General features: G+C 34.9%; 1 protein-coding gene across 1 annotated transcript; it reads left to right on the plus strand.

The window, feature by feature from the left end:
* The first annotated feature begins 6122 nt into the window (after window positions 1-6122).
* LOC135155930 (angiopoietin-1 receptor-like) lies at window positions 6123-24779 on the plus strand. The gene is made up of 14 exons (XM_064106449.1): window positions 6123-6436; window positions 8345-8620; window positions 8799-8933; window positions 9759-9917; window positions 12060-12194; window positions 12622-12774; window positions 13807-13935; window positions 20313-20615; window positions 21307-21612; window positions 21795-21865; window positions 22000-22231; window positions 23165-23403; window positions 23726-23904; window positions 24066-24779. The coding sequence occupies exons 1-14, from the start codon at window positions 6283-6285 to the stop codon at window positions 24331-24333; spliced, it is 2739 nt and encodes a 912-aa protein (XP_063962519.1). The 5' UTR covers window positions 6123-6282; the 3' UTR covers window positions 24334-24779.
* Window positions 24780-26923: the final 2144 nt, after the last annotated feature.

Here is a 26923-nt window from a genome sequence, read left to right on the forward strand (position 1 = left end):
TCTGTGCCAAATTTTTAGGAGAATTGACTAGTTGAAAACTGATAAAGTAATTCAAATCACAAGATTTTTGTTATTTTATTTGTTACCATGGCAACATAATTTTTATAAGGCATAAAATATATTTTGCACATCTTCACATCAAGACTAATGTTTGTGCCACATTTCATGAGAATTGGTTAAAAACTGAGAAAGAAGTTGGAACTGCAAGATTTTTACATAATTTTTGCCCTAATATTCTGTTACCATGGCAACACAATTTCCGACACATGCAAAAATGTGTCTCGCACATCTTTACCTCAAGACTTATGTCTGTGGCAAACATCATGAGAATGGTAGAAAAAATATAAACTTGTTAAATCCACAAATTTTTCACTTAATTTTCGTTTTTTAATATGTTGTTACCATGGCAACGTGATTTTTTATATAGGCACAAAATATGTTTTGCACATCTTCACATCAAGACTAATGTTTGTGTCACATTTCATGAGAATTGGTTGAAAACTGAGGAAGTAGTTAAAACAGCAATATTTATACATAATATACCGTTACCATGGCAACACAATATCTGAAAAAGCAAAAAAAAAAAATTCTACACCTTACCTTAAGACCAAGGTGTGTTCCAAATTTCATGAAAATCGGTTAAAAACTTAGGAAATAGATCAAAATGCAATATAGGTATAAATTCTAAAAAAATGTTGGCCATGATTTGTTGGATTTAAACCAGGCTTAAACTACCCCCTGCACGAGTTTAACTTTTTGAGAATTTATTGCCACACTTGGACCAGGGTTAACTTAAACCTTGCTATCGGAATACGAAACTTAAACCTAGGTTTAAATATGATAGTTTATTCCCACACTTAGACTAGGGTTAAGTTAAACAAAGCTATCAGAATACGGGCCTATGCGTTTCATGTGTTAAAGCAAAAATCGCATCAAAACGAATATCAAGATGGAGGCTGAGAAAAAATCTATGTATCTGAACCAAATTCAAAATGTGTGATTTTAAATCCGGTAAGCCAACGTGAAATATGTAACGTTGTTATGCGTTTCGAAAAAAAAAAGGCGATAAAGCCCCGAGTCTTGATGAATGCTCACCCAAGATCGATAAGCTTGTAATCGAATTAATTAGCGAACCTTTAAGTCGTATATTCAATCTATCGTAAACCTCTGGGGTATTTCTCGATAAAATAAAAATTGCGCGAGTTTTTCAAATTTTCAAAACTGGTGACAAAGAGCAGATTAGTAATTGTAGGCCCATATCAGTGCTTTCTATATTTTCTGAAATATTGGAAAAGATTATTTATAAAAGGGCTTATGATTTTCTTGAAAAAAATAAGTTTCTTTTTGAATCTCAATTCGGATTTCGTAGTGACTGCTCAACAGAACTAGCTCTTCTCGAATTGACAAATACCATAATTGACTCCTTTGAGCACGACTCATTCGCAATAGGAATATCTATTGACTTGTCAAAGGCGTTTGACAGAATCATAATATACTTTTATCAACAGTACCTCGACCTTTTTTCTAGTTACCTCTCAAACAATGCACCATTTATAACTCCGTTCAGTCTGAATTTAGGACAATTAAATGTCGAGTACCACAAGGGTCATTACTGGTCCCACTTTTATTTATTTTATTTATTAATGACATTTAACTTTCATCAAATATCCTTTCCTTTATCATGTACGCCCACGATACCAATGTGTTTATTTTGATAAAAATATGTAACACTTGTGTGAAACTGTAAATACTGAACTAACAAAAATTTGGAAATAGTTTTGTGCAAACAAGCTTACCGTTAGCCACTAGCGTACCTAAGGAGGACAGGGGGCAGACTCCCCCCCCCCTAACGAGTCACAAGCAAAAAAAAAGGAAGCGAAAAAAGGAACAGAAAAAAGAAAAGAGGAAAAAGTAAATAGAGAAAAAAGGGGAAGGGGAAAAAGAAGAAAGAGTTGAAGAGAAAGGGAAGACAAAAACTGGACTGCAGACTGTCGGAAAAAAATGATAAACTGTCGGGCACACGGGGCTGTTCCAACTGATTCGGTTTTTTTAGTTCCACCATCTTTGTCGGTAAATGTCAATTAAACTGTACACTTTTATCGGTAAATTGCGATTTTCACGCGATGCGACTTTTAAAGCTCTCTGTACCGATAGTGAGGACGAAATGGGCTGACCAGGGACAGGAAAAGTTAGAGAACAAGTTTTAGGTAACATAATTATAACAATAACAATTTCGCGCGTAGCGCTCGCATCAATTTGTTAGTTGGTTATCTAAGATAAATGTCTAGTTTTCAGGTTGAAATATCAACATTTTTCAGCTCGAACTTTGCGCTCGCGTCAATTGATCAGTTAGAAACCAATTTCTTCACGGTTACAAAAAAGTGCTTATAATATCCAGTTCTTATGCCAGAATATCAAAAAATTTAGCTCGCGCTTCGTGCTCATATATAACTGTTCAGATAAATCCATCCTGTTCATAGTTAAATGAAGTGCTTAGAATGTCCGGTTTTCAGGTCGGAATATAAAAAATACAAAATATCAGAAATATATCATTAGAAATCACTTTGTTCACGGTTACGAAAATTGCTTAGAATATCAAGTTCTTACGTCGGAATATAAAAAATTCAGCTCTAGCTGCGCACTTGATAAAATTCCACCCTGTTCATAATGGAGTGCTCAGAATGTAAAGTTTTTGGGTCGAAATATCCACAAAAATTTGCTCGCATTTCGCGCTCACACCAATTAATTGTTTTTAACTACGATCTTGTTCATAATTAAAAAAAGTGCTTAGAATGTCCATATTTCAGGGGGGAATATTTCAAATTTTCAGTTCGCTCTTCGTGTTCGCATCAATTTATCATTCAGTTAGAAACAACTTTGTTCGTGGTTACTAAAAGTGCTTAGAATGTCCAGTTCTTAAGTCGGAATATCAAAAAATTTAGCTCGCGCTTCGCGCCCGCACGACTGTTTAGAAACCTATCATGTAACTGCTTAGAATGTCTAGTGCCCAGTTAGGAATATCAAGATAACATTATATTCCGTAACTCCACATGGCGTATTGATCTTAATCATGTAGTGGTGAAGCTCAACAACCAAATTATTCCCAGAGTTGAAAATATTAGGTTTCTTGGCGTTATAATTGATAGTAATTTAACATGGATACATCACATAAATGAAATTGAGAACAAAGTTGCAAAATATATTGGAATAATACATCGCCTAAGTTTTTACTTGCCTAAAACTTTATTGCGTACATTATATTGCTCTTTAATCTTGCCCTATTTTCATTACTGTAATTTGGTCTGGGCTAACACATACCAAACCCATCTTAAAATATTATGTTCCCTTCAAAATTGAATTGTACGTATTATTTCTCCAGACGACAATATACTACTAGCAAATACTAAAAATTTGTTTCATTCCCTAAAATTTTTAAAATTAGACGACATCAACAAACTTCAACAATGTCATTTTCTCTACAGTTGTTTAAATTCTCAAATTCCACAAAAAATTCGCGATTCGTTTATGCATGTTTCCAACATACATGATTGATTGATTGATTGATTTTATTTGTCAGGTAACTATGAACAAGTACAAGAAAATATGAACATAAGTGTAACCTTGACAGGATTGCCCATGAAAGCCGAGATGGCTTATTTCCAATGGGGTCCTTACATCAGTAATTGAAGACAATGTACATCTATGACAAAAACACCTATAGAAATCTACAAACTACATCAATTAAGTCTAGACCACTAAATTAACACGATGAATTGTAAAACTCAATATATAAAAAGACAAAAACAAATAAGTTTGTCATGAAAAACATTTACGCAGTCAACAAAATATGATTAAAATAATTGTAAAACAGGTTGAGTAAACGATCATTACTTCTAAGTTACATATGAGAATCATTCTAATAATCAGTTTTTAAAGGGGAATCCAACCCAAATAAAAACTTGCTTTTATAAGAAAAAGAAAAATCAGACAAGTTAATAGGTGAAAGTTTGAACAATATTGGACAAACAGCAAGAAAGTTATGAATTTTTAAAAGTTGTAAATATTGGTAATCACTATACCCATGGAGACTTCAAATTGGCCGCATATGGGATTTCATAGTGATGTAAGGCAAGGACTACTCTTCCATGTACTCCAATACATATTATGGCTAAAATGTAATTTTCCCCAAAAGTTTTATTTCAAATTATTATTTTCTTTCATGAGGACATAAAACAATATACTACCTGGATTATATTCAGATTACTGCCCCAGGGGAATGGTCACTTTAATAGGAGAAAACCACAAATCCCTGATAATAAAGTACATGGCCTATGGAAAAGTTGTCCTTGCCCCTTGTCATAATTTACTTACCCAGTTGCCAATTTGAAATCTACATACAGTTAGTGATCTCAATTTTAAAGCAGCTATAACTTTTTTATTGCTTGTCCGATTTCTTTCAAACTTTCACCATTCTGTTTAATTTATTTTTCTCCTTCCCAACACAACATTATATGGCCAAGGCTGGATTCCCCTTTAAGTAGCGCTAAATGCATCGTAACTACTACAAGATTCATGAATCGTAAAACCTAAGATATGAAAAAGTACGAATAAGTTTGACATCAAACTTTCACGCAAACAACAAAAGATGATGAAACAACAAGTTGTTTAAATAAATCATAACTAAATAGTTATATATAAGACTACACGATACACATGAAATTAGAAAGAATATTTAACATTAAAGAGTGGGGACATTTTTTAAGTGTTGTTTCAATACTCTTTTAAATTGTGTAAAAGTCTTAACCGATTTAACATGATTGGGGAGGGAATTCCAAAAATGTATACCTTTATAATAAAATCTTTTGTCATATGTAACACAAAGTTAAACAGACTATTTCTTGTTTCATGCCCGTGAATATTAGATGACCGTGTAAAAAATTTTGATATGTAATGATATTCGTTTGAATAGAAAATTTTATGAACGTGGTGAAGTATAAGTTGTTGCGACCTCAAGTCTATGCGAAGAAGGCCAGCTTTTTCGATTTCATTCTTCCCAACATCTGTTCTTGGGTGTAAGCAAGTTATAAATCTAACGATCTTATTTTGAATAATTATACACTTTTTTGATCAACCTTTCCAAGACTGCAGTACCATGCTGCATTAGCATAATTAAATAAACACTGTATTAATGAAAAGCTTAAAATGCGGATTTCGTATTCATGCAATTTTGGTACCGGTATAGAAATTTCAAGCGAGCATTAGCTTTTTTGACAATAGAGTCAACCATAGATGTACATGAGAGATCACTATTGAATATCAGGCCTAAATACTTCACGGAATTTTGTCTCTTAATTAATTGATTGTTAAAGTATATATTGAAATCATCTGTATGCTTAGACTTACCCCGCGAACGAAACAAAATACTTTCAGTCTTACCAACATGTAAGCTAAGCTTTTTATCTGTCATCCATTTAACACAATTTGATAATTCTAAGCTAAGTTTTTTCCCGATAAGCTTTGATACCCGCTCAAAATGTTGATTTTAATCAACTCGGGAAAAATAAACAAGAGCAATGAATAATGGAAACTTAATAAAAATCGGTTGTAAAATGAAAAAAATTATGACATTTTAAAGTTTTAATTATTTTTTACAAAACATTTATATGCACAACTCTGTGACATGCAAATAAGAGAGTCGATGGTGTCCCCTATTTATTATTGTTTGAATCAGAAAACATTTCAGTTTTTACAGGTTTGAAAATAAGGACCGAATCGATTGAACCATAAAATGCTAAATCTTTGGTAATTTCACATGTTAAGGGGAGGGAATAAAAACTGTTTCACATAAACACGAGAAGAAAATTTGAATATTTCATTTAATAAGATACAAAAGAAATACTCAGTGAATGACGTCATCAGTATCTCCATTTGCATACCGGTCATGATGTGCAGCTGTTGTGTGAAAATAATTAATAACTTTCATTTTTTACATCCGATGTTGATTATTTTTTGGTGTGTTATGCTTTACAGATTTGCTTGCTTTTTATCTAAATCAACTTGATATGTTACTGGGTTGGGCTTGTCCTTTACGCTACGTTCGATTATTATTGGTCATGTGCAGGTGAGGTGCCACATATCACAGTGGTGACGATTGGATATACAGTGATAGAGACAGCTAATAGAGTAGAGTACCAATGCTACCGCAGTGCACCAGATGAGGATGCCTCGTTGTCATTTGGACGATCTGCACCCATAACAACAGATCTACCACCACCACCAAAAATGACTCACCCTACTTACCCAGAGATATGGCTGGTTCGGTTCTCTGATCATGGGGATACTTGGCATACCAATGGTTTTGGTCCCTTCTACTGTGAGGCTGCCAAAGCTGGTCAAGATGTAACAAGGGTCACTACATTTTATCAGAGAAGTGATGGTAAGAAGATATAGTAAGGGATTTTCAGGCCGAAATAGCAGCTAATTAACGAAACAAGCACTCAAATTCAGGTACCTTGTTCGTGTTCGTTATGTGGAATGATCATGTTAACTCTGTTTGCAAAAAAGGATTTGCGGGTCTGGCAATGATGAAAAGAATCCGTCCTTTTATAGACAATGACACTATACAATTATTATATAATTTTTTAATCGCAAATGGGCTATTGCTGCGAGATTTGGGGAAACCGTTCAAAAAGGCAGACCAAAAAAATCATTAAACTTAAGAACGGGCTGCGAGACTTATTCTAAATTGCAACATGTTCACTCCTTCTCAAGATATGTTTACGGAGTTAAAATGGTAACCATTTAATCAACATGTCAAATATTTCAGATGTGTCTTTATGTATAAATGCATTAACAACTTATCTGCTGACTACTTTGGCAAGTTTTTTTCTCCAACTTGGTGAATTTCACCAAATTAACACCCGATAATCGGTAAGAGGCGACCTAGTACTCCTTAAATGTCGCACAGAATACCGTAAAAACGCATTATGCTATGACGGCCCTTCCCTATATAACAACTTACCAACTGAAGTAATATCTCAAATTAGCCTTGCATCATTTAAATTTCATTTGAAGAAGCATTAAGCATTAGCTAATCATGACCCATAAGCATTCTTCTTTTTCAAGCTGTACCTCATTAACTTACATAATGAATATTATGCCCTCTATTTTGATGTTTTTGTTTGACTCTCAACTTCAGCTTACTTTCGTAATTTTACAGATTTTGGCTAATTGTAATTCTAACAATACACGTCTTATTACTTTCACGTCATCTGCTTTTTAAATTATTGTACTTTTATTGTTAATTGTATGTTTCCTTATTTCTTTCACAAGTACTTACTAATTTTTTATGCCTCTCTTATGATGATGCCTTGTAAATGAATTGTTATAATTGTTATGTTATGCTTATTACATTGTCACAGGGCCCCATGGGAGACCAACACATTGTTGAATGGGCTTCCCTGTTTTTAAACAAATAAATAAATAAATAAGATAAGTAGATTCCATCATTTCAATATACTTTCTTCATATTTTCCATTAACTTAACATTAAAGATGGAACTTTGAAAAAGGCTCCTGGTGTGTACATTCACAAGTTAGGAAAATATGGCTGAATGCCTAATTTATGGGATAAATGATATAAATGATCTCCATACACTCACACTAATGCGATGTAGTATACCCTAATAGGAAACCCCATATATCATGTAGATCATGTACTGTAGATAATGCTGATTTTACAGAGAATCGTAAGAGTGCCCAGAATTCCTGAACAATATGAATGGAGATGAAAAAAATAAATGCAAAAACAAATACGCGCCAGAAACAAATCGTTATGTACATCCCTTTTGCGCTTCTTTTATTAGAGTAGATAAAATATATCCCTTATTTTCTATATTTTCATGTTTGATAACCCTGAACGAACCATACTCGTATCGCGTCGTTATCAGAAAACTTCCAACGATGTTCCTCTTTCCAACTCGCATTCCTTACAATAATGTATCAGTTACATATACACTTTGATAATCATATGGAAATCATATTCATCGCGCAATCAAAAGAAGACCATGAACTGGGCTTGCAAAAAGGGAAGCATTCTATGGCTGCTAGAATATTCAATATAAAAAATGTCATTCTCCATAGAATGAAAAAATATATTTACGTGTGCTGGAGATCACTTCAAGGGGTCACCATATTGAAACACAATGTATCAAATATAGAGAATAGTGTGTTATCCATAAAACATAATTCAAGTATAAATAAACTTTAGATAATAATCACAATTTGCCCAAATTTCTTATCGTATTTTTAAATTCGTCTTTACATGTCGTTGTCCATGTTAACAGCTAAATTCATACCAAGTGGTGGAGTGTTTACAAAGACAGTCAATGTGAATGACACAGGAGTGGTGATCTCAATGACTAATCGATACCAACATGATGATAATGGCAATGTGATTACATGGAGGAAAGATGGTGGTGATGTTCTTATACAATTTGAGGGACAGACCAATATCAGCTTCCCAAACCCAGTCCAGATGTCAGACCGAGGGATTTATGAGATCTACTATGGTGGCGAGAGGGACCAAAACAGAGGAGGAATATTTCGACTTATTGTCAGGGGTAATCTTTGCTTTAGTTCTAATCACTTTTAAATATAATGATTTGAAATTACCTTAATAACAAAACATACTTTAACATACTTACTTGTTTTCAACGAGGCAATGGAACTTTCCATGGTCTCGGCTAGTTATCTGTTTATTTTGTTCTTTATATTTGTCTCTTTTGTGTATGATATTAGAATGTCCTGCTGGTAAGTGGGGTCCACCTGAATGCTATGGTATCTGTGATAACTGCTATAACGGTGGAGTCTGTGATGACAAGTCTGGTCTTTGTATCTGTCCTAACAACTTCATGGGAAAAAATTGTTTAGAAAGTGAGTATGGTCATTGATTTTTAGTTTAATACTTAGAGGAAATATTATTTTCTATTATTTCTATATTGTGATTCATATTGTTATATTCATCATCATCATAAATCAATTTATGTTTTGCAATGTTAGTTAGTATATTAATAAAGCACATAAAATGACTTACATGTACATGTATTATAGTCCTAAAGGCGACCGCACACCTTACGACTGGTCTGCGACCCGATTTTGGAACAAATCGCATTTTGCTCATTTTCTGAAGATGTGAATGGAACATATCATTTTATTTGAGGTTGAAATTAATTGAAATAATAATATTATAACAGTTTTGAATGATTGCAAGCCCTTATTTTGGAGTAAAGTCCAAATTGGTTTCAAATCGTAGCCAATCGTAAGACTGCTATGACGTCATTACGACTAGATATTAAATTCGCTTTTATTCTAAGAAGGATGATAGCATAGTCACAAATTTGATCATAGGTATTCGTACGATGATTTAGAACACTACACAGTAAGATATTCCAAGTCTTAATATTAGCATCAAATTATATTACATTTTATTCTGAAATCGGGTCGCAGACCAGTCGTAAGGTGTGCGGTGGCCTTAACACACTCATGGAAATGTCTTTGGAAAATAGGTGAGCAAATAATGCAGGGAATATGGTTGATTTGTTTGTAGTACATGTAAATGTGGTACTAGTTTATAGCATAAATAATTCGAATAATGCTAAGGTTTGTTAAAATGTGTGACTCTAATATCTTTGATATAGGATTACAAACTATGGAGTGTACCAAATCTCTCCATTTCCACTAAATTAATATTTTCTCCAGTTTGCAGGGATAATGGAGGAAATAGGTTTGGATTAACCTGTGAATTTTTTTGCTCAAGTGGTAACTCGCCCACTAGCTGTCGTGGCGTTCTGTTTTGCCTACCTGATCCTTATGGATGTTCATGTGATGTTGGTTCCCAAGGTCTTGCATGCGATAGTGGTAAGCCTTGTGGTCAATGGTGTCTGTAAATCTTGTTCCAGTTATAGACTGGTAAATGTTACTTAGAAAATACATAAAAATTAACAGCATTTAAATGAAATTCAATCAGTTTAGAGCTGCACTTTTAAATGCTTAACATTACCAAAATGAAAGTAGCTTTTTCCAGTCTCCTATGCACTCCTGTTCAAAATAAACTGTAACGTTAATGATCTCCTATCAATTGAAAAGGGGTAAATACAGAAAAACTGACTTAACCTCCCCAAACATCACTTGTTGTTGTTTGTTGGAAATTAATGGCGACCAGTCATATTTGACTATTACCGCCAACTCGTTAGGCCAACTATTATTTTCTTTCTTTTCTTCGACGTGTCCTTTAAAATCGTTCTCTCCTTTCTTTGTTTGTTTTTCTAATTATTGTACCAATACACTCACATTAAATCATTAATAATTTCAACCAATCCGATATAAGTAAAATGGTACAGTCCAAAAAATGAACTAGCCCTAGAGATTCTTAAATAAAAACCAATTAAAGCATAGTAGAGTGATCATGAGGTTGAACTGAATATCAATGAGAATGAGGCCATGTGTGGTCTCTATGTCCAACCAGAGCGCAGTATCCTTGTTTTAAGCTGCTAAATGTTCTTAGCCTATGAATTGCTAGCTGCTGACCCATCTAAAATATCTCTTCTTAAAATGCCTATATCAATTATCATATTGAAGTTTAAATCTTCAGCTTTATCAGAATTCATAAATTATTTGGGCTCAAACAGAAATTAAGTATAAAACAACAACTTTTGTTGCATAAAAATAATTATTTTGCATTATCTTTTAGATCAAAAGTTTCTCTTATATTACAAAATCCTTTTAAAAATCCAAACACATGACCTGAAAGAATGTTTTATACGCCCGTCCCACAGGACGTATTATGGTATCATGCTCGGTGTCTGTCCGTCCGTTAACCTTTCCTTGTAAACGCAATAAGTTCAGTTTAACTTAACCTAAGGTCATATAAATTGGTGTGTATGATACGAGCATGGATGCCAGGTAGTCTATTAGTTTGGGGGTCAAAAGGTCAAAGGTGAAGGTCACAGTGACATGTTTTCAACGTACCCGTATGCAGTCCTTGTAAATTCGATTACTTCAGTTTAACCTAACTTAGGCTCATATTGGTGTGTATGATACTCGCATTGATCCCAGGAAGCCTAGGGATGTTGAGATCAAAAGGTCAAAGGTCAAGGTCACACTGACATGTTTTCATCTTACCCTTCTGCACTCCTTGTAAATGTGAAAATTTCAGTTTAACTTAACCTAGGCTCATATAATTTGATGCGTATGATACTAGCATAGATCCCAGGAATTCTTTTGATTTTGTGGTCAGAAGGTCAAAGGTGAAGTCGCTACCTTCCACTTTTCTTGCTTGACCAATAACTCCATTTTCCGCGTTACAGGCGGGCGTATTATGTGCTCGCCTTAGCGACACTCTTGTTCTTCTTTATAAAGATTTTTTTTAAACATGAAATTTTGCCAATATTTAGAGCAGCAAAGGCCGAACAAAAAGAGGTGTTTGCGTCCACACCAAGCTAATTTACAATGCAAAAACCCTCTAGTCATGAATATCACTTAGATAAATAAGCTCCTTTTTTGATGACCTGCCGACTGACTGCATCCTGACAAAGTTCTGGAATTTAATTGATGATTACGAACTACATGTATGAAAGTAAGATTAAGCTCTTGTTGTTTACATCAAACCATAATGCATTAGTATGCATGTACATGAATAATTAAGAATTTTATGTCTGAACCATGTATTCGCTTTCCACATACAATTACTTGAAAATGATAGTTTGGACTATTTTGTCTATTTGTATTTGAACGATGAACGGGTTATAAATGTGCAGGCTGTTTTGGGGGTAAAATAAAGTAAAGTAGGTTATGGCCAAGAGGAATTGCAAAAATGAATGGCGAATAAGAATGGGGAAGAAAAAGAATTGCGAAGAAGAATGGTGAAGGAGATCGGCAAGGAAGAATGGCGAAAGAGGAGAAGAAGGAAGAGGAAGGGGGTTGGAGCAGGAAAAATATATTCTTTTTGGAGTAGAAATGATGATTCATGTTTGAATGTGTATTTTCTAACCTGTCTCTCAGCATGTGATGTTGGCACATATGGTCCAGGATGCTCACAAACATGTCACTGTGCTGATGTATCATCATGTGACTCTTTTAGTGGAATATGTACTACAGGTGGATGTCAGTCTGGCTGGTCAGGGAACAATTGTCAAAGTAAGTCTATGTTTTAAGCCATTCTAATAGAATACTATTGTCATTGTAAAATAAACATTAGTGCACATACACGTACATGTATGTACATATAAGGTACTGCACACTTTACTCTATCATAACACAAAAACCTTTGTCTTCACAACATGCAAAGTACCTGTGCAATCAAAATGTGACATTGTCTTATTCCAAAGTGTGTACTTGCTGCTGAGCTAAACCCATAGAGAGAAAAAAAATAAATGTAATAACATTCTAGGGAAACAGTTTAGAAATCCTTTGTTTGAAGGAAACTGCTTGCTTGAAAGACAATGCTTGTATACATTCTTCTAGTATAAGAAAAGCAGGTTCAATACCCGTGGTGATAGATTATAATAGCTACATTTACCATGTCTTCATTATTTGTTAATTTTTCCCCCTTGTGATTTCTCAGTTCCTGATATATGTGAGGCTGGTTATTACGGATCTCAATGTACTGATAAATGTCATTGCATGGATGATGTATCATGTGATAAAACAACAGGAGCATGTCCTGAGAAGTGTGCCTTAGGGTACAGCATACGCGACGGTCAGGAAAATTGTCAAGGTAAATGAATGCATTTGAGTGACTCCTATTTCATTTCCTAGAGACAATATACTTACAAATATTTCTCAGTTTTGTCTTTATGCCATAGGGATATATCAGTCAGATATTTTTTTTCATTTCTCCCGACCAACCCCACCCTTATCCCCGCACACACCGTCACTCTCACACTTATCCCAACATCTACTAGTTATGAAATGATCACTTAGAATGTGTCCCTTGATTAATTAATATGAAGCTATAAAAAGCTTTTCTGAAATTATACAGGCTAGTTGGTCTAGACAATTATTTCCTACATTGTTGCACATGTTGTAATGCTGAGATTGTTTGGTTTTTATTCCAGAGCTTTTTTTTCATACTAGACATGACCTATCACCATGGTGATTCATGTTTTACAAATAATTTTCTGAAACAAACAAAAAAATTAATTCCTTTTGTTGATGATTTTTTGAATTTTGATTTTGGTTGAATTGACAAAAAACTGCTTGGAATACAAACAATTCAGGAAGTGAGGACTTCCTTCCGTTTCCCCTCGAAACTTCATTTAATCTCTAAACTGTTTATCGTAATAATGCCTTTGCATTGGTTATTTCAAACTATTGCCATGAGGAGGTTATGGACGTAAATGGAATTGTATGCTGCTTGAAGATCTAGCAATACAAAATATCTGCCCCAAATTAGGAAGACATTCCAGCTCATAATATTACATTCATTGGGAATTGGCAGGTCTGGAGAAAATTATGTCTGCAAAATCAATTATACTGTGATTAGTTTTTGTTTACTCTTCCTTCAAGTAGACTGCAGGCTATCTAATGAAAATGGTAACACTTCCGTACGTTTATCAATTCTTATGATTATCACCTATACATTATTAATACAGATGTTAAAATTGTCATTAAATTCAATAATCGTAGTGGACCCGCCAATAGACCACTTCCTTTGTCTATTTCATAAAAATGTAATTTCATTCGACTTCACCCTTTCAAAAGTTGAACTTTTGTTTTAAATGTTGTTCATCTAATGCTCATCATGTAGAATGTGAAGGAGGAACCTTTGGTCTGGATTGTCTTCAGCAATGTCACTGTGCTCAAGAAGCCTGTGGGATACAGAGAGGACTGTGCGATGGACAGTGCCTTGATGGCTGGTTTGGACCCTACTGTCAAAGTAAATCTATCGATTAATTTGTGTTTTCTTTTAAGGTGAAGCTCTTTACATGATACATTCGTCAGTTTGACGGCAATATGTACTGATTGTTGTTTTCATTGAGAGCCAAAATTATAAAGATATATATCAAATCTTTTATGAAATCTTAGCAGCTGCTGAATAAATATGAAATACAAAGTGTTGATTTCGTTTATAAATAGGGCTCATTAGGAATGAGAGTAAGTTGGACAATTTTCACAGTACATGTAATATTTAATTTTCATTTATGAATTGTTAGAGATGTAACCTTGATTTTGATTTGATTTCCGTTTTACAATAAGTACATAATAATCATGATAAACATAACATAACAAGGTCGAAAATACTACAAGAATAATATAATATATATATAACATAATCATAGATTTAAGGAACACAATTTTTTTTTTTTAATCTCAGATGACATTTGTATTTAAAAGTAAAACAGGGGGTTTTGCCGAAAAAATCAAAGCTTGTACAAGAGGTAAGCCCCTAACTTAGTTACACTACAAAATAACAACAAAGAAATATTGGGTCGTAATAGTATGAAGAAATTATGTTAAAATAAAATATGAAAAAATAAATACCAAAAAAAAACCTAACTGATGGATCGTGTGAGAAAAAATTGTGTTTTACAATATTAAAAGAGAGAGGGGTGAGGGGGAGAAGACATGAGGGACAGACGAGTGCAGTGTACATTAAGTAGAAGGCGGGCATCAGGAGCAGGTACTTTGGCTAATTGCAATTTTGAGAAGAAAATAATAAAACAAATAATATACATGTCTATATGAGCGCATCGTCACATATCACATATACGCAAAAGTCAAGTGTAATTAAAATAATTATTCAGCTTGACCTGTTTGCAACGAGTATTGCATAATTAACTTTTTTTCAGTTTGCGTTTAAAAATTGTTTACATTAGGGGATTCTTTGAAATCTTGAGGCAGAGAATTCCAGTAGGCAGGCCCGGAGAAGACAGATTAATTATTTGCAAATTTAGTTCTTGTTAAAGGAATAGGTGATAATATTGTCGTTGCCTTGTTGGGTAGCAGTGTACGGATGCATTTTTACGGAACATATAAGAGAAAATGGCGGGGAGATCGTCTTTGCTTAATTTGAACATAAATTGACTAAGTTCAAAAAGATACATGTCACTTACTTAAAGAATGTTAATTTCAAAAAATAAGATATCAGTATGTGATCTAAAGTGTGTTTAAAAATCCCCAGGCAAGTATTCCATAATTAATATATGGTAGAATAAGGGTGTAATATAATGTTAACAAAGTGCGGGAAGGAAGAAAATGTTTGAGTTTATTAATAATTCAAATGTTTCTAGAAATTCTTTTACATATACTATCGATATGAGGCTTCCATGATAATTTGTTGTCAATAAGGACACCCAAGAATCTGGTAGTGGAAACATTATTAAGAACGAAATTATCAAAGAAAATACTGTCAGGTAGAGTATTGATTTTATTACTGAAAAGCATGTAGTTTGTCTTCTGATGATTAAGCGAAAGTTTGTTAGCCTTGATCCAATCTGTAACATTCGTTACTGCAAAATTTACGATTGTAACGAGTTGGTTGATATCATCATGGGAAAAGAAAATATTGGAGTCGTCAGCAAAAAGTATAAATGAAAGTAAATTTGATGTATTTTTAATATCATTGATATAAGTAATAAAAAGAAGTGGGCCTAGTAGGCTACCCTGGGGGACACCGCAAGTAATTGGAAGAGTAGTCGAATTGCTATTATTTAGTGATACAAATTGAGTCCTATCAGTGAGGTAGCTCCTGAACCACTCCAAGGCCTTCCCTCTAACTCCGCAATGACACAGTTTATGTAGGAGAATTTCATGGTAGTGTCGAAGGCCTTGGAGAAGTCCAGGAAAATACCGACAGTATAACAACCATTATCGATGGAAGTGGTGACTTTATTAATAAATGACAATATTGCATGGAAAGTGCTATGATTTTCACGGAATCCAAATTGGAAGTTTGAAAAAATTTTGTGTAATTTGAAAAAAGCACTTGTTCTGGTATGGACAAGTTTTTCTAGAATTTTAGATAGTGAAGTTAGTAAGGATATTGGACGATAGTTGGAAACGAGTTGGCTATCACCTTATTTGAACAGAGGGATGACTTTGGAGATTTTCATTTTATTGGAAACCCGTCCAGTGCTAAGAGAGATATTAAAGATATGTACCAATGGATCAACGATGGCTGTAATGATTTTTTTAAGAAGAAAGTTAGGTATACCGTCATACCCCGGGATTTTCTTATTCTGTAGATTGTTAACAATATTTATGATTTCCATCGAATTAGTAGGATTAAAAAACATGGAATTTGGGTTACGGTCATCAAGGTAATCGGAAATGGATTTGTTAGATCGAGGTATATTTTTAGCCAAGTTGTTGCCAACATTTGAAAAATATGAATTGAACTCTCCTGTGATTATATTAGTGTCGTCTGTGATAGTATCGTTTGATTTTATTTTTGTGATTGTAGAGCTTTTTTTCTTTTTGTTCAGTACATTATTAATAATCTTCCAAGTGTTTTTCATATCATTTTTGTAGATGTTTAATTGGGAAGTGTAGTATTCTCTTTTGGCAATACGTAATAATGTGGTAAGGGTGTTTTTATAACAAGCTTACTTAGAACGAGAGTTTCGCTTGGTTTAGAGGTATATTTATAATAAAGATTATTTTTACGATAAATAGATCGTAAGAGAGATTTAGTAATCCACGGATGTATTGGGATTTTTTTATAATTTGACTTTCGGTTGGAGATAAGAGGGACATGGGCAGTTGGACATGGGTGTCTAGATAAGATGTTAATTTGGTAATAAAAGAGTCGTAAGCTACATCAACCTCTGTGGAGTCAAAAATGGTCGACCAGTCTGTATTGTCTAAATTGATTAAATGGGAAATGTTATCATCGGTTATTTTACGATAGGAAGTATTATATGATTCATTCTTAAAAAGCTTATTTTCAGACAACTTCGCAAAAATTGAAAAGTGATCAGAAATATCACTAAGGACTATACCAGCTTGGGGGGTAGGGTAAGTTACATTACTAAAAATATTATCTGTGATAGTTGCAGAAGTATTACTTACTCTCGTTGGTTTAGTAATTAGTGGTAAGAAAGAATTAGTCAAAAACGTTTCGAGAAACTCTTGCGAGATATTGTTAGGGTTGCAATTCATTAAATTGATGTTGAAATCCCCCATAAAAACAATCTTTGTTTTTCAGAAAAGGGTTGAGTAAAAAGTCATTGAGGGTTTCCAGAAAATGTTGAGTATTTAATTTGGACTCGGCGAGGTCGGTATAAAACTCCCAGTAACAGATTTTTTTCCTTTTGGGTTGATGATTTCAACAAAGAGTGATTCTAAAGCGACACTGGATAAAGTCATATCATTTATAAGATTATATTCGTATTGCTGGGGTATGTAAAGTGCAACAGCGCCACCGGGTCTAATAGTTATGTTATTAACAACTAGATTAAAATCGGAGAGCGCAAAAAGAGAACAGGGATTTTCCGAGAACCGCGTTTCAGTTAATCCAATGATTGAATGTATCGGAAACTGATTATTATCAAGAAATAATTTAAACTTAATCGAAATTTTTCTTGGCACTACGAATATTTAAATGCAGAAGAAAAATATCTTCTTCAAGACTGCTAGAATCAATTAAAGATTTAAAATGTTGTTCTGTAAAATACTGTGTAGTATTAAGCTGCCCACATGGGTTATTGGGTGAAAGTTTGAGTTAAGATCAGCAGTATTATCATTCAGGTATTTATATATATATAAGTATCAAAATAGTGGTTTTCGAACGAAGCGCCGTGTTGTGATGAAAGGGACACAGGTCATTGTTGCATAACGAGCTGAATGGAAAGTCAGACAAATCAGCCGTCGGAGCTGGAAAGAATTACACTAGATACGCTAAAAAGAGAAGACACGCCGCCATGCTCCTGCTCCTTTTGCTGTGCGAAAAGAGGGAAACGGACGGAATAGAAATATGATGTGCAAGAGAAAAAGACAATACAAGTTTAAAGGAAGTAAAATGGGAAGAGAAAAGATAAGAAACCCGAACCAGACCAGATACGAAAACGATCATTACTACTATGGGGATGTTGTAGGATAGATTATAGGGGGAAACAAAAGAAATATAAAAGAAAACAAAAAAATAGAAAAAGAAAAACGGATGTAATTGAGAATGCTACAGACCAACTCACGTGATAAGGGAGAAATAAGAATACTTTGCATGTCTCCCTTTAGGAAATATAAAATCGTTGATTATACCTTATGAAAACGATAACAATTCAGCAGATGTTCGATGAACAGATTAAAAACCAGTTGCTTATACAGTGGAAACGCTCTCCATTATTTTTGCATAATGCTGTCCACCACAAGAGCCCCACAGTGTTAACTTTTTAAGTAAATGAAGACTTGAAGAACAAAGTTTACTTTTTAATATTCATCAACAGTAAACAACCAATGAAAAGATCATATAGCAAATATGTAGTGTTAAGCATCAATCAAAACAGCGCTTTCACTGAGTAGTCATGATTTTGAAGAAAAAAAATATCCCTTATCAACAATCAGTGGCTTATTATGTTAACTGTGTAATAACTTGAAGTTAAGAACTCCAGTTATTGCAATTTTTTGTCTGTATACAAATATCATTAGAGCACGACCAAAATAAGTTTTTTGTGGGTAACGTTGCAATCAGTAGCAAAGGTTAAGTCTGATATATGCCTCCGGACCCACAAAAACGTACTTTCACACGGTTTGAATAGCGTGTGAATTGACAAGAAACTTAGTAGTATGTAATAATATATATTGATAAATAATTTTGGATACAATGTCACCAAAGCGATGGTAACTCAAAACCAGACTCGTTTTCGGGGGGGGGGGGGGGGGTCTCATCCAGCTATCGTGTTATGCGGGTTCGAATTCAACCTTTCCGTCGTTATGCAATTGCAACTAGCCACCTTTCGCAATCCTCATGGACGCTAATATTAGGGTCCCCTAACACAAAAGTTAACGCTTAATCATACACTTGATTTTTAAGATTGATTGTACATTATAGTCAATAGAATCAAACGCAGACAACTGCTCTACAATCAATGCTAAGTTTTGTGTTACAGGGGGGTTACAGGCCCTACAGATCTGCTTTTCGTGTGCAAAATTCTTTCCCGCGACACCCGCACCATTTGCATGTACATTACGACTGATGGCTGGAGATATTCGAAATGCAGGACCTACAATAGATTATGACATGGATAAGAAAGTTGTTTTTCAAACAAATCGAGTACATATTGAGTGAGGAAAAAGTTACGGAATTGAGGCTTAGATATAGATCATTACAGTCCATCGAATCGATATTGCATTAATGTGGATTATTGGTGGATCTCTGGCAATTAATTCCATGGGTCAAATCACCTCTCCAGCCGAAACCATTTCGCATGCGTTGATTATGTACACAGCATGTGTATGTCTGAACACGTACCAGCCTTTTGTTTACTCCTACACAAAGTAAAACATAATGCCCATTACATTGTGTGCTAGAGGCATACCTCTAGCAGAGAATGTAATGTTTTACTTTCCCCAGAAATGGGGGATTAAATTCGAATTCGCGGGGGACCACTTCCATTGATGAGTGGATACCAGGCACGACCATGTGGTTTCGAAAAGCACCCTAAACAAGGGAAGCAAGGCTTTTCCAGATTATGAAAATGCATCTCTTAACAAGTATTTAGCTTGTGAAACCCTACAAGTATTGAAAACATATCCTCCTTGTAAGTATTTTAAACATCGTTTTTGACACCCTTATAACGTTACATAGGCCTATACGTAACGTACTTGCCCACTCTTTCCCTTTTTACGCGTGGTCGCGCCTGGTATCCACTCTTCAATGGAAGTGGGCTCCCCGGGCGGCCTCTCGAGCTCTGGGAGGAACCAAATGTGGCTTTGGAAAGCCGTCCTAAATCGGATGTATCGCTGTTACCATAGTAGCAACCAGAATTCTGCCCACGAAACGCAGATTGAATGTTTTCGTTCCAGATGCGAAACGAAAAAAATCATTTCACACAATTTGCATTGCAGGACAGAGTTTTACGACCATGACGACGGGCCCAAAAGTCTCTTTCAAAATCAACTACCGTCGCAAATAAGCGTTCGCGTTCTCCAACGAAAGGTCGGGACCATGCAGAATAGAGGCCGTTAAATCCAAACTATACAGTGTATAAATTGGAGGTTAAACAAGTATATCATGTATATGGGCTATCACTGTCATGAACCTTGACTACTTGAATTCTAACTTCACTCCCTTATATCTACTTTGGTCATGTTCAGGAATATCACGCTATGAAGTAGTAAGAGTGAACCCATACCAACCATCAATCATCACATGTTATGTTGAGGGGATCCCACTTCCTGATGCCTCATCAGTTGATCTTCGTCGACGTATTGACACTGACACTTATAACATCACAGGAATCACCAAGCAATCAAGCTCTGTATCAGGGTCAGAACGGGCTGTTCACTTTGATATTGAAAGAGTTTATCCACCAGAAGATGGGGACTATGTTTGTGGTCTCATTATAGAAAACCAGTTCTACTCAACAAGCATTATCAACATTATTAATGCAACTTATGGTGAGCAATAGCATAACATCACTCTATAAAATGATAACTTAATTTTTTTATAGATATCAATGTAGGTAGCAAAAGTTTATTTTCCATAGTGCAGAATCATTACTATAATTGTCAGTAATCATATTTTCAAACTTATTTTTAAACAGTTTTATAAGTCTTGTAATGTCTTTTTCTAATTTCCTGTGATATACATGTACATATATGAATAAACTGAGCTTTAAACTCCCTCATTGAAGATAAATCAGTGTCAGATAATAAATTATAAACTAACACAATGACCAGCAGTGGCCATTCTAATCTTTAAGAAAAAAGAATAGCAGCTATGAAAATGACTCTATTTTAGTGGTAACGAAATAGTACAGATGATAATGTCAGTGAAAATGAGAATATCAGAAGCTTCTTATTTGTGAACCAAAAAAGGAGGATATATCTGGTAAGTAATGGCCGGAGGTGATGCCAGAGATAACAAGTCAGATATCAACAAGAGACCAGAATATTATCAGAAGTAATAATACTAGTTGTACTAAAGCTGTACTCGTTCATGATAATTATAATTACATATTCTCAAGATTAACATCAACGGAAATGCTGAGATGCTTCAGTCATTGATAATGAAAAAATATAGGCGTATAATCTGATGAATGATCTGATGAATAAGCTCATGCTCTGCCTCTTTCTCTATTGCTTTCAGTTCTTCCTGTCATAAGTACGGCACCATCTATTGTCAGTACCACTTCAACTACAGTATCTATACAATGGAAAGCCTGGTCTGCAGGAGAAGACATAGGTGATCCTCCCCTTGTAGGATATGATATATTCGTAAGAAAAGGTGGTGACTGGGAACTGGATCAGAGAGTAGCTGACTCTAGCACTTCAGCTACTGTTAGTAACTTGACTCCTGACACAGAATACAGGTTTCATGTTGCAGCCGTGAGGGAAGGAGAGGGTGGAACAGGTCCATGGTCTCCAAGGATTGATGCAATCACTCTTTGTACATGTAAGTTAATCATATTTCGTATTCGGTCGTATTTGAATATTTTGTGGTATGCCATTTCAAACCATATAATGTATAGAATTGTTTGAGCAGTTTGAGATTTTCAGCATGAGCATAATTTTTTTTATGATTCATAATTTGTATGTGCATTTACATTTTTTTTTTCATTTGAATCAATTTTTCAGCACCAAGATCTCCCCCAGCTGGAATACAGGTGACAGCTAACAATCCTAAAGAACTAGAAGTTACATGGGAGGTAATGAAAGTGATGAAACTGCTATTTTTACTCAAATAGTACTGTACTACTACTATTAGTACTACTACTACTACTACTACTACTACTACTACTACTCCTGATGATGTTTATTACTTTCAACCCTTGTCTTGCAGTTCCTCTCATTGGAATCAGCAAATTGCAGGAGTGGTGTGACCCATTATATGATCTACTATGCTCTCTCTGGTTCATCGTCCACAAACTCTAGCATAGTTTCCAATGATACAAGCTCCTATACGATAACAGGGTTAGGTACCTATCTGGACTATATCATTCAAATAAGTGCTTCAAATAAAGATGAGGAAGGTGACAAGAGCAGTGAGATAATCGGCAGAACACTTGAAGAAGGTTTGGTCGATTTTTAAGTGATTTGTTTTGTGATGGTTGGCATAAGCTTTGCTATTCAAGACGTGGGGATTGTTTAAAGAAAGGACTTGTCAAACTTTTCCTACAAGTATTTATTAATCCGACAGTTTTCATAGTAACAGTGCCTCTCAGACAATCATAATCAAGGAAATTTGTCATACTCATACCTGACAACTTGTCGGACGAAAATGTTGATGAGACGCTCCCTAGGGATATGAACACCACCCCCCCCCCCTAATTCTGAATTTCGTGACGATGTGGATACAAATGTAAAAGAAAATATTGCTAGACTTCAATATTCAATAACGCCATTATAGGCACGGATTTTGATGCAAATTTCATTGTGCTCAGTGAATTTTATTCTTTTATTTTTAGTAGTACATTCTTTGACAACTTTAAATGCATTCCAAGTAGAAATGCAAAAATTATCTTCATAGATTGTTCATTGTTGTACTACTATAGTGACATTTTCTAAGCAATTTCTGCATCCTGCCATGTAAGACATGCTCGCATAATATTTTGCTTTAAAATTTGCCTATTATAATGCAATAAATGGAAGGTCATTTGACCAAACTTTCCCTGGCTCTACTAGCTACGAACTGGTCTATCATTTCCTGTATGAGGTGATACATAATACAAAGCAGAAAAAAACCCTTTCTGTTTTGAAATAAGATATTTCCGCACACCGGTGCCTTTGTTATCCTCTATTCAGCATCCTTTTTCTCATAGTATGCATCGTATTGTTCACATGAAAGAAATTGGGAGGATCTAATTTCACAAATACGTCTCATCGATCAATAGTTATTGATTCTCGATTAGTTTGATTGTTTTTCGTTTTTTATTCTCCTGGGACGCATTCTAGATCTACCCCTACCTTATTGATAAATATCCTTTCGTCCAATTTCCCTATATCAGTTGCGCCCGCTCCTATCTACGTGGCCATACCAAGAAGTACCGAAAGTTCTTTCACCGTGTCGTGGTCCACTCCTCTTCCATCGAATGTAAATGGTCGTATTCAGATGTACATCGTTCGCTTCAAGCCAAGCGATCAAGGAGATGATGGCGATTATAGGATGGAAAATGTGTTGACAGATGCATTTGAAGGAGAACATACTGTGACGAATCTTCTGTATGGTGTTAACTATACTGTTCAGGTAATACAACGATTCCCAGTCTTATTTCGCTTTGCTTCGTTTCATTGATTTGATAGACAAAACGGTGGTTATACATTCAAAAGATAATCATGACAAATCGATTTCATATTATTATGTGAATAATAATGTTCCAGCAAATCAATATATTATTCAAAAAGATACCTAATTTTGCAAATAATTGTTTCATTCATATATAACGTAATAACGTAATAACGAAAAATCGATCTTTGTTAAGAATTTGCTTTCCTTGATACTTCTGACTCGGATATGATTCACTGCTCATCATATTATGTAAGACTTTTTTTTCTCACCATTTCCCAAGGTCCAAACTGTCAATGGAGCTGGTTCCAGTAGCTGGTCGTGCCCAGTCCGAGCTAAGACCATCCGTACTGGACATAACTTTAACATGACCAAAGTAGGCGCTATAATCGCAGGTGTTGCAGTACCTCTCATCATCATCATCATCGTCCTCATAATTTTAAATGTCGTCACCTGTAGGAGGTAAGCTTATTACAATTGCATTACATTGATAAATGTTTTTTTTATTTAGATATGTTCGCATGAAGATGTTGGTACCCCATCTAAGACACTAAAGACAGCCTTTATCGATATGTTTCGTTTAAAAATATGAAATGAAAAAAATATTGTTTATCTATTTTCAGGGTCAAACTTAGACATCCAGTCACCGCATCGCCAAGAAACACTGCACATGAGGCCTCCCCAAAGTGTGAGAACCCTGTATTTGATGCGTCCATGTGCACCTGCAGAAACGTGAATAAGGACACCTACCAAGATCTCGATATCGACACCAGGAACTACCAGAACCTTAGTGACCCACATACTTATCAAGGGCTTAAGAAAGCCAACATCAATACCTCGCATCAAAGTGTCAGCCAACCAGAGCCGGAAACCACTTATGAATACATTTAGAATCGACTCCAATTACAGTTCCACTACCGAATTACAGAATGAAGCAAGTGCCAGAAGTGATGTGCGTGTATATCTGTGTGTGTTGGTGGGAGGATGCGTCTGTGTGTGAGGGTGTGTGTGTAAGAAAGTAATAACAGAATATCAGTGTCAATAATTAATAAATGGGTGAGTAGGAGTATGAAGAATGAGGGTGTGTGTGAGTATGGAATGAAAAAAAGGAATATAAGGGTGTGAGTGTGGTGTACAGAACTAATATGAGGGTGTGGGTGAGCATGGGTGTGAAGAATGAATATGAGGGTGTGTGTATATGAGTATGACAGTGAGGAATAAATATGAGGGTAAGCAGAATGAATATGGGGGTGTGGGTGAGCATGGATGTGTATAATAAATATATCAGATTGTGGGTGAGAATGGTGAACAGAACTAATATGAGGGTGTGGGTAGGGAAGGTGAGAAGAATAAATATGTGAGGTGCTGTGGCCGAGTGGTCTAAGGCGCCTGGCTATACATGGAAAGTCCGGGGTTTGATCCCCGGCCGCGGCACATATGCCCGTGAGCAAAGCATTTAATCTACAATGCTCTTTTATCTTGCTTTCAAATAAATGGAAATGCTATATGCATTATTGCTAACTAGGTGTGCACTTGTTAAAAAATATATGTATATAAGGGTGGGGGTGAGTATGGTGTGAAGAAAGAGGGTGAGTGAATATAGTATGAAGAATCATTATGAGGGTGTAAATGATTGTGTGGGTGAGTGACTAATGAATATAAGGATGTGGGTGGGTATCGGTGGGAAGTATAAGATGGGGGAGTGGGTGTGTATAGGTATGAAGAATGAATACTGTGTGAGAATAAATTTGAGGGTGTGGTCGACAATGATGGTGTGAAAAAAATATCACTGTGTAGATATGATAGAGTGTGTGAGATTGTGCGAAGCATAAATACGAAAGTGTGTGTGACAATAGAGAGACATCAAGCAAGCATAATGCTGAAAATTTCATCCAAATCGGATGTAAAATAAGAAAGTTATAGCGTTTTAAAGTTTCGGTTATTTTTATGCAAATGAGGGAATCGATGGTGTCCCAATGTTTCAATTTTTGACAGATTTGACAAGAAGGACCAACTTGAGTGAACCATGAAATGTTAAACATTAGTAATTCCACATGTTCAGGGAGAAATAAAACTTCGTTTCACAGGACAATGGGAACAAAATTAGAATATTTCATATAATAAAATACAAAATAAATAGTGAGTGATGTCATCAGTTCCCTCATTTGCATACCGACCGGTATGTGCATATAACTTTTTTGTGAAATTAAGCGAAACGTTAAAATGTCATAACTTTCTTATTTTACATCCGATTTTTATGAAATGTTTAGTGTTATGCTTGTTAGATTTTTCTTTTCTTATTCAAATAGACTTTTTGTTCGAGTGGACTTGTCCTTTAATGTATCTCTTTAATGAAATGGGGAAAAGAACATTTCGTGATTCGTGATTGCTTTATTTACAGCGTGAGGTAATTGTTATTAAGTTTGTAATATTTATTTAACTGTTCTAAGAATGTGTATGGAATAATCCATGCGTAATTTGCATTTATGTATCCAATTATTATGTAATAATACTCATGTTTGAAGGAAAAATACATAATATTCAAAACCAAAATGTAGCAGTATAAGGCCTATAAGGGATTAGAGGAAGGCAATTTGTCGCCTATTCAGGAATATTTGTTGAAAGTGAATATTGGAAAAAATATGTGACCCATCATCACCCTCAAAACCAAATTTACATCAGTATCCCCTGTTTAAAAAGAAACGTTTCCATGACCCTACGAGCTGTGGTTTTTATGACCCTGCGAGCCTGGTTTTCTCCTTATTTTTGAAGCTCTAACTGAATTTACTTTCTCTTCAATATTTCAAGTAGTTCGTGTTTTTTTTCTGTATGGAATTTAGTTGTTACATATTACTTTGAAGCTTAAGATGTGCCACTTCTAGGTCAATGGACATTTTTTTAATAATAATAATAATAATAATAATGTAGGTATATTTAGGTGTATTTCTTGCTGTAGGAAATTACGCCATTCATCTTGGGCTTCTTGTTCTTGGTTTCGGAATTGCATATGAGATTGTCAAACTCCCGTATCGGGATCTCAATATTAATAAGTTGATTTTTCTGTTTGTGGGGTTAATATTCACTTGGTGTACAAGAAGTTGTCGATATTGCCATAGATATTTCCATGGTATGTGTGACTGCAGTATGTGCTAGGACATTTAGGGGCGTTGAATCGTGTGGGTGTGGTGTGTTTAGTGGGGGCGTTGTTAGAAGGGGTGGGGTAGCGGTAATTTTGGGAATGGAGGGAAGTCGATACGCTGTATTGGCTCAGATACAGCTCTTAGTTATGCCGACTCAAAAGCTGAAAGGACAATTACTCATTCTTGATATAACAGCGAATCATTTATCTTAAAAAAACCCTGTATAGCTGATTTCTTACACGTAATTTTATGATTTATACCCATTCTTAATAATTATAACAATGAATCATTATTGATAAAAACATTACCATATACATGTACATATGCATTGGATTTTTTGC

This window comes from Lytechinus pictus, chromosome 11, assembly GCF_037042905.1.
Source record: "Lytechinus pictus isolate F3 Inbred chromosome 11, Lp3.0, whole genome shotgun sequence".
Taxonomy (NCBI): domain Eukaryota; kingdom Metazoa; phylum Echinodermata; class Echinoidea; order Temnopleuroida; family Toxopneustidae; genus Lytechinus; species Lytechinus pictus.

What these genes read in the sequence shown, in the direction of transcription:
- LOC135155930 (XM_064106449.1), top strand. Translation starts at nt 6,283, where the DNA reads ATGACTCACCCTACTTACCCAGAGATATGGCTGGTTCGGTTCTCTGAT. An exon ending in AGGTCTTGCATGCGATAGTG is followed by an intron (nt 9,918 to 12,059) that starts GTAAGCCTTGTG and finishes CCTGTCTCTCAG; the next exon opens with CATGTGATGTTGGCACATAT. An exon ending in CGGTCAGGAAAATTGTCAAG is followed by an intron (nt 12,775 to 13,806) that starts GTAAATGAATGC and finishes CTCATCATGTAG; the next exon opens with AATGTGAAGGAGGAACCTTT.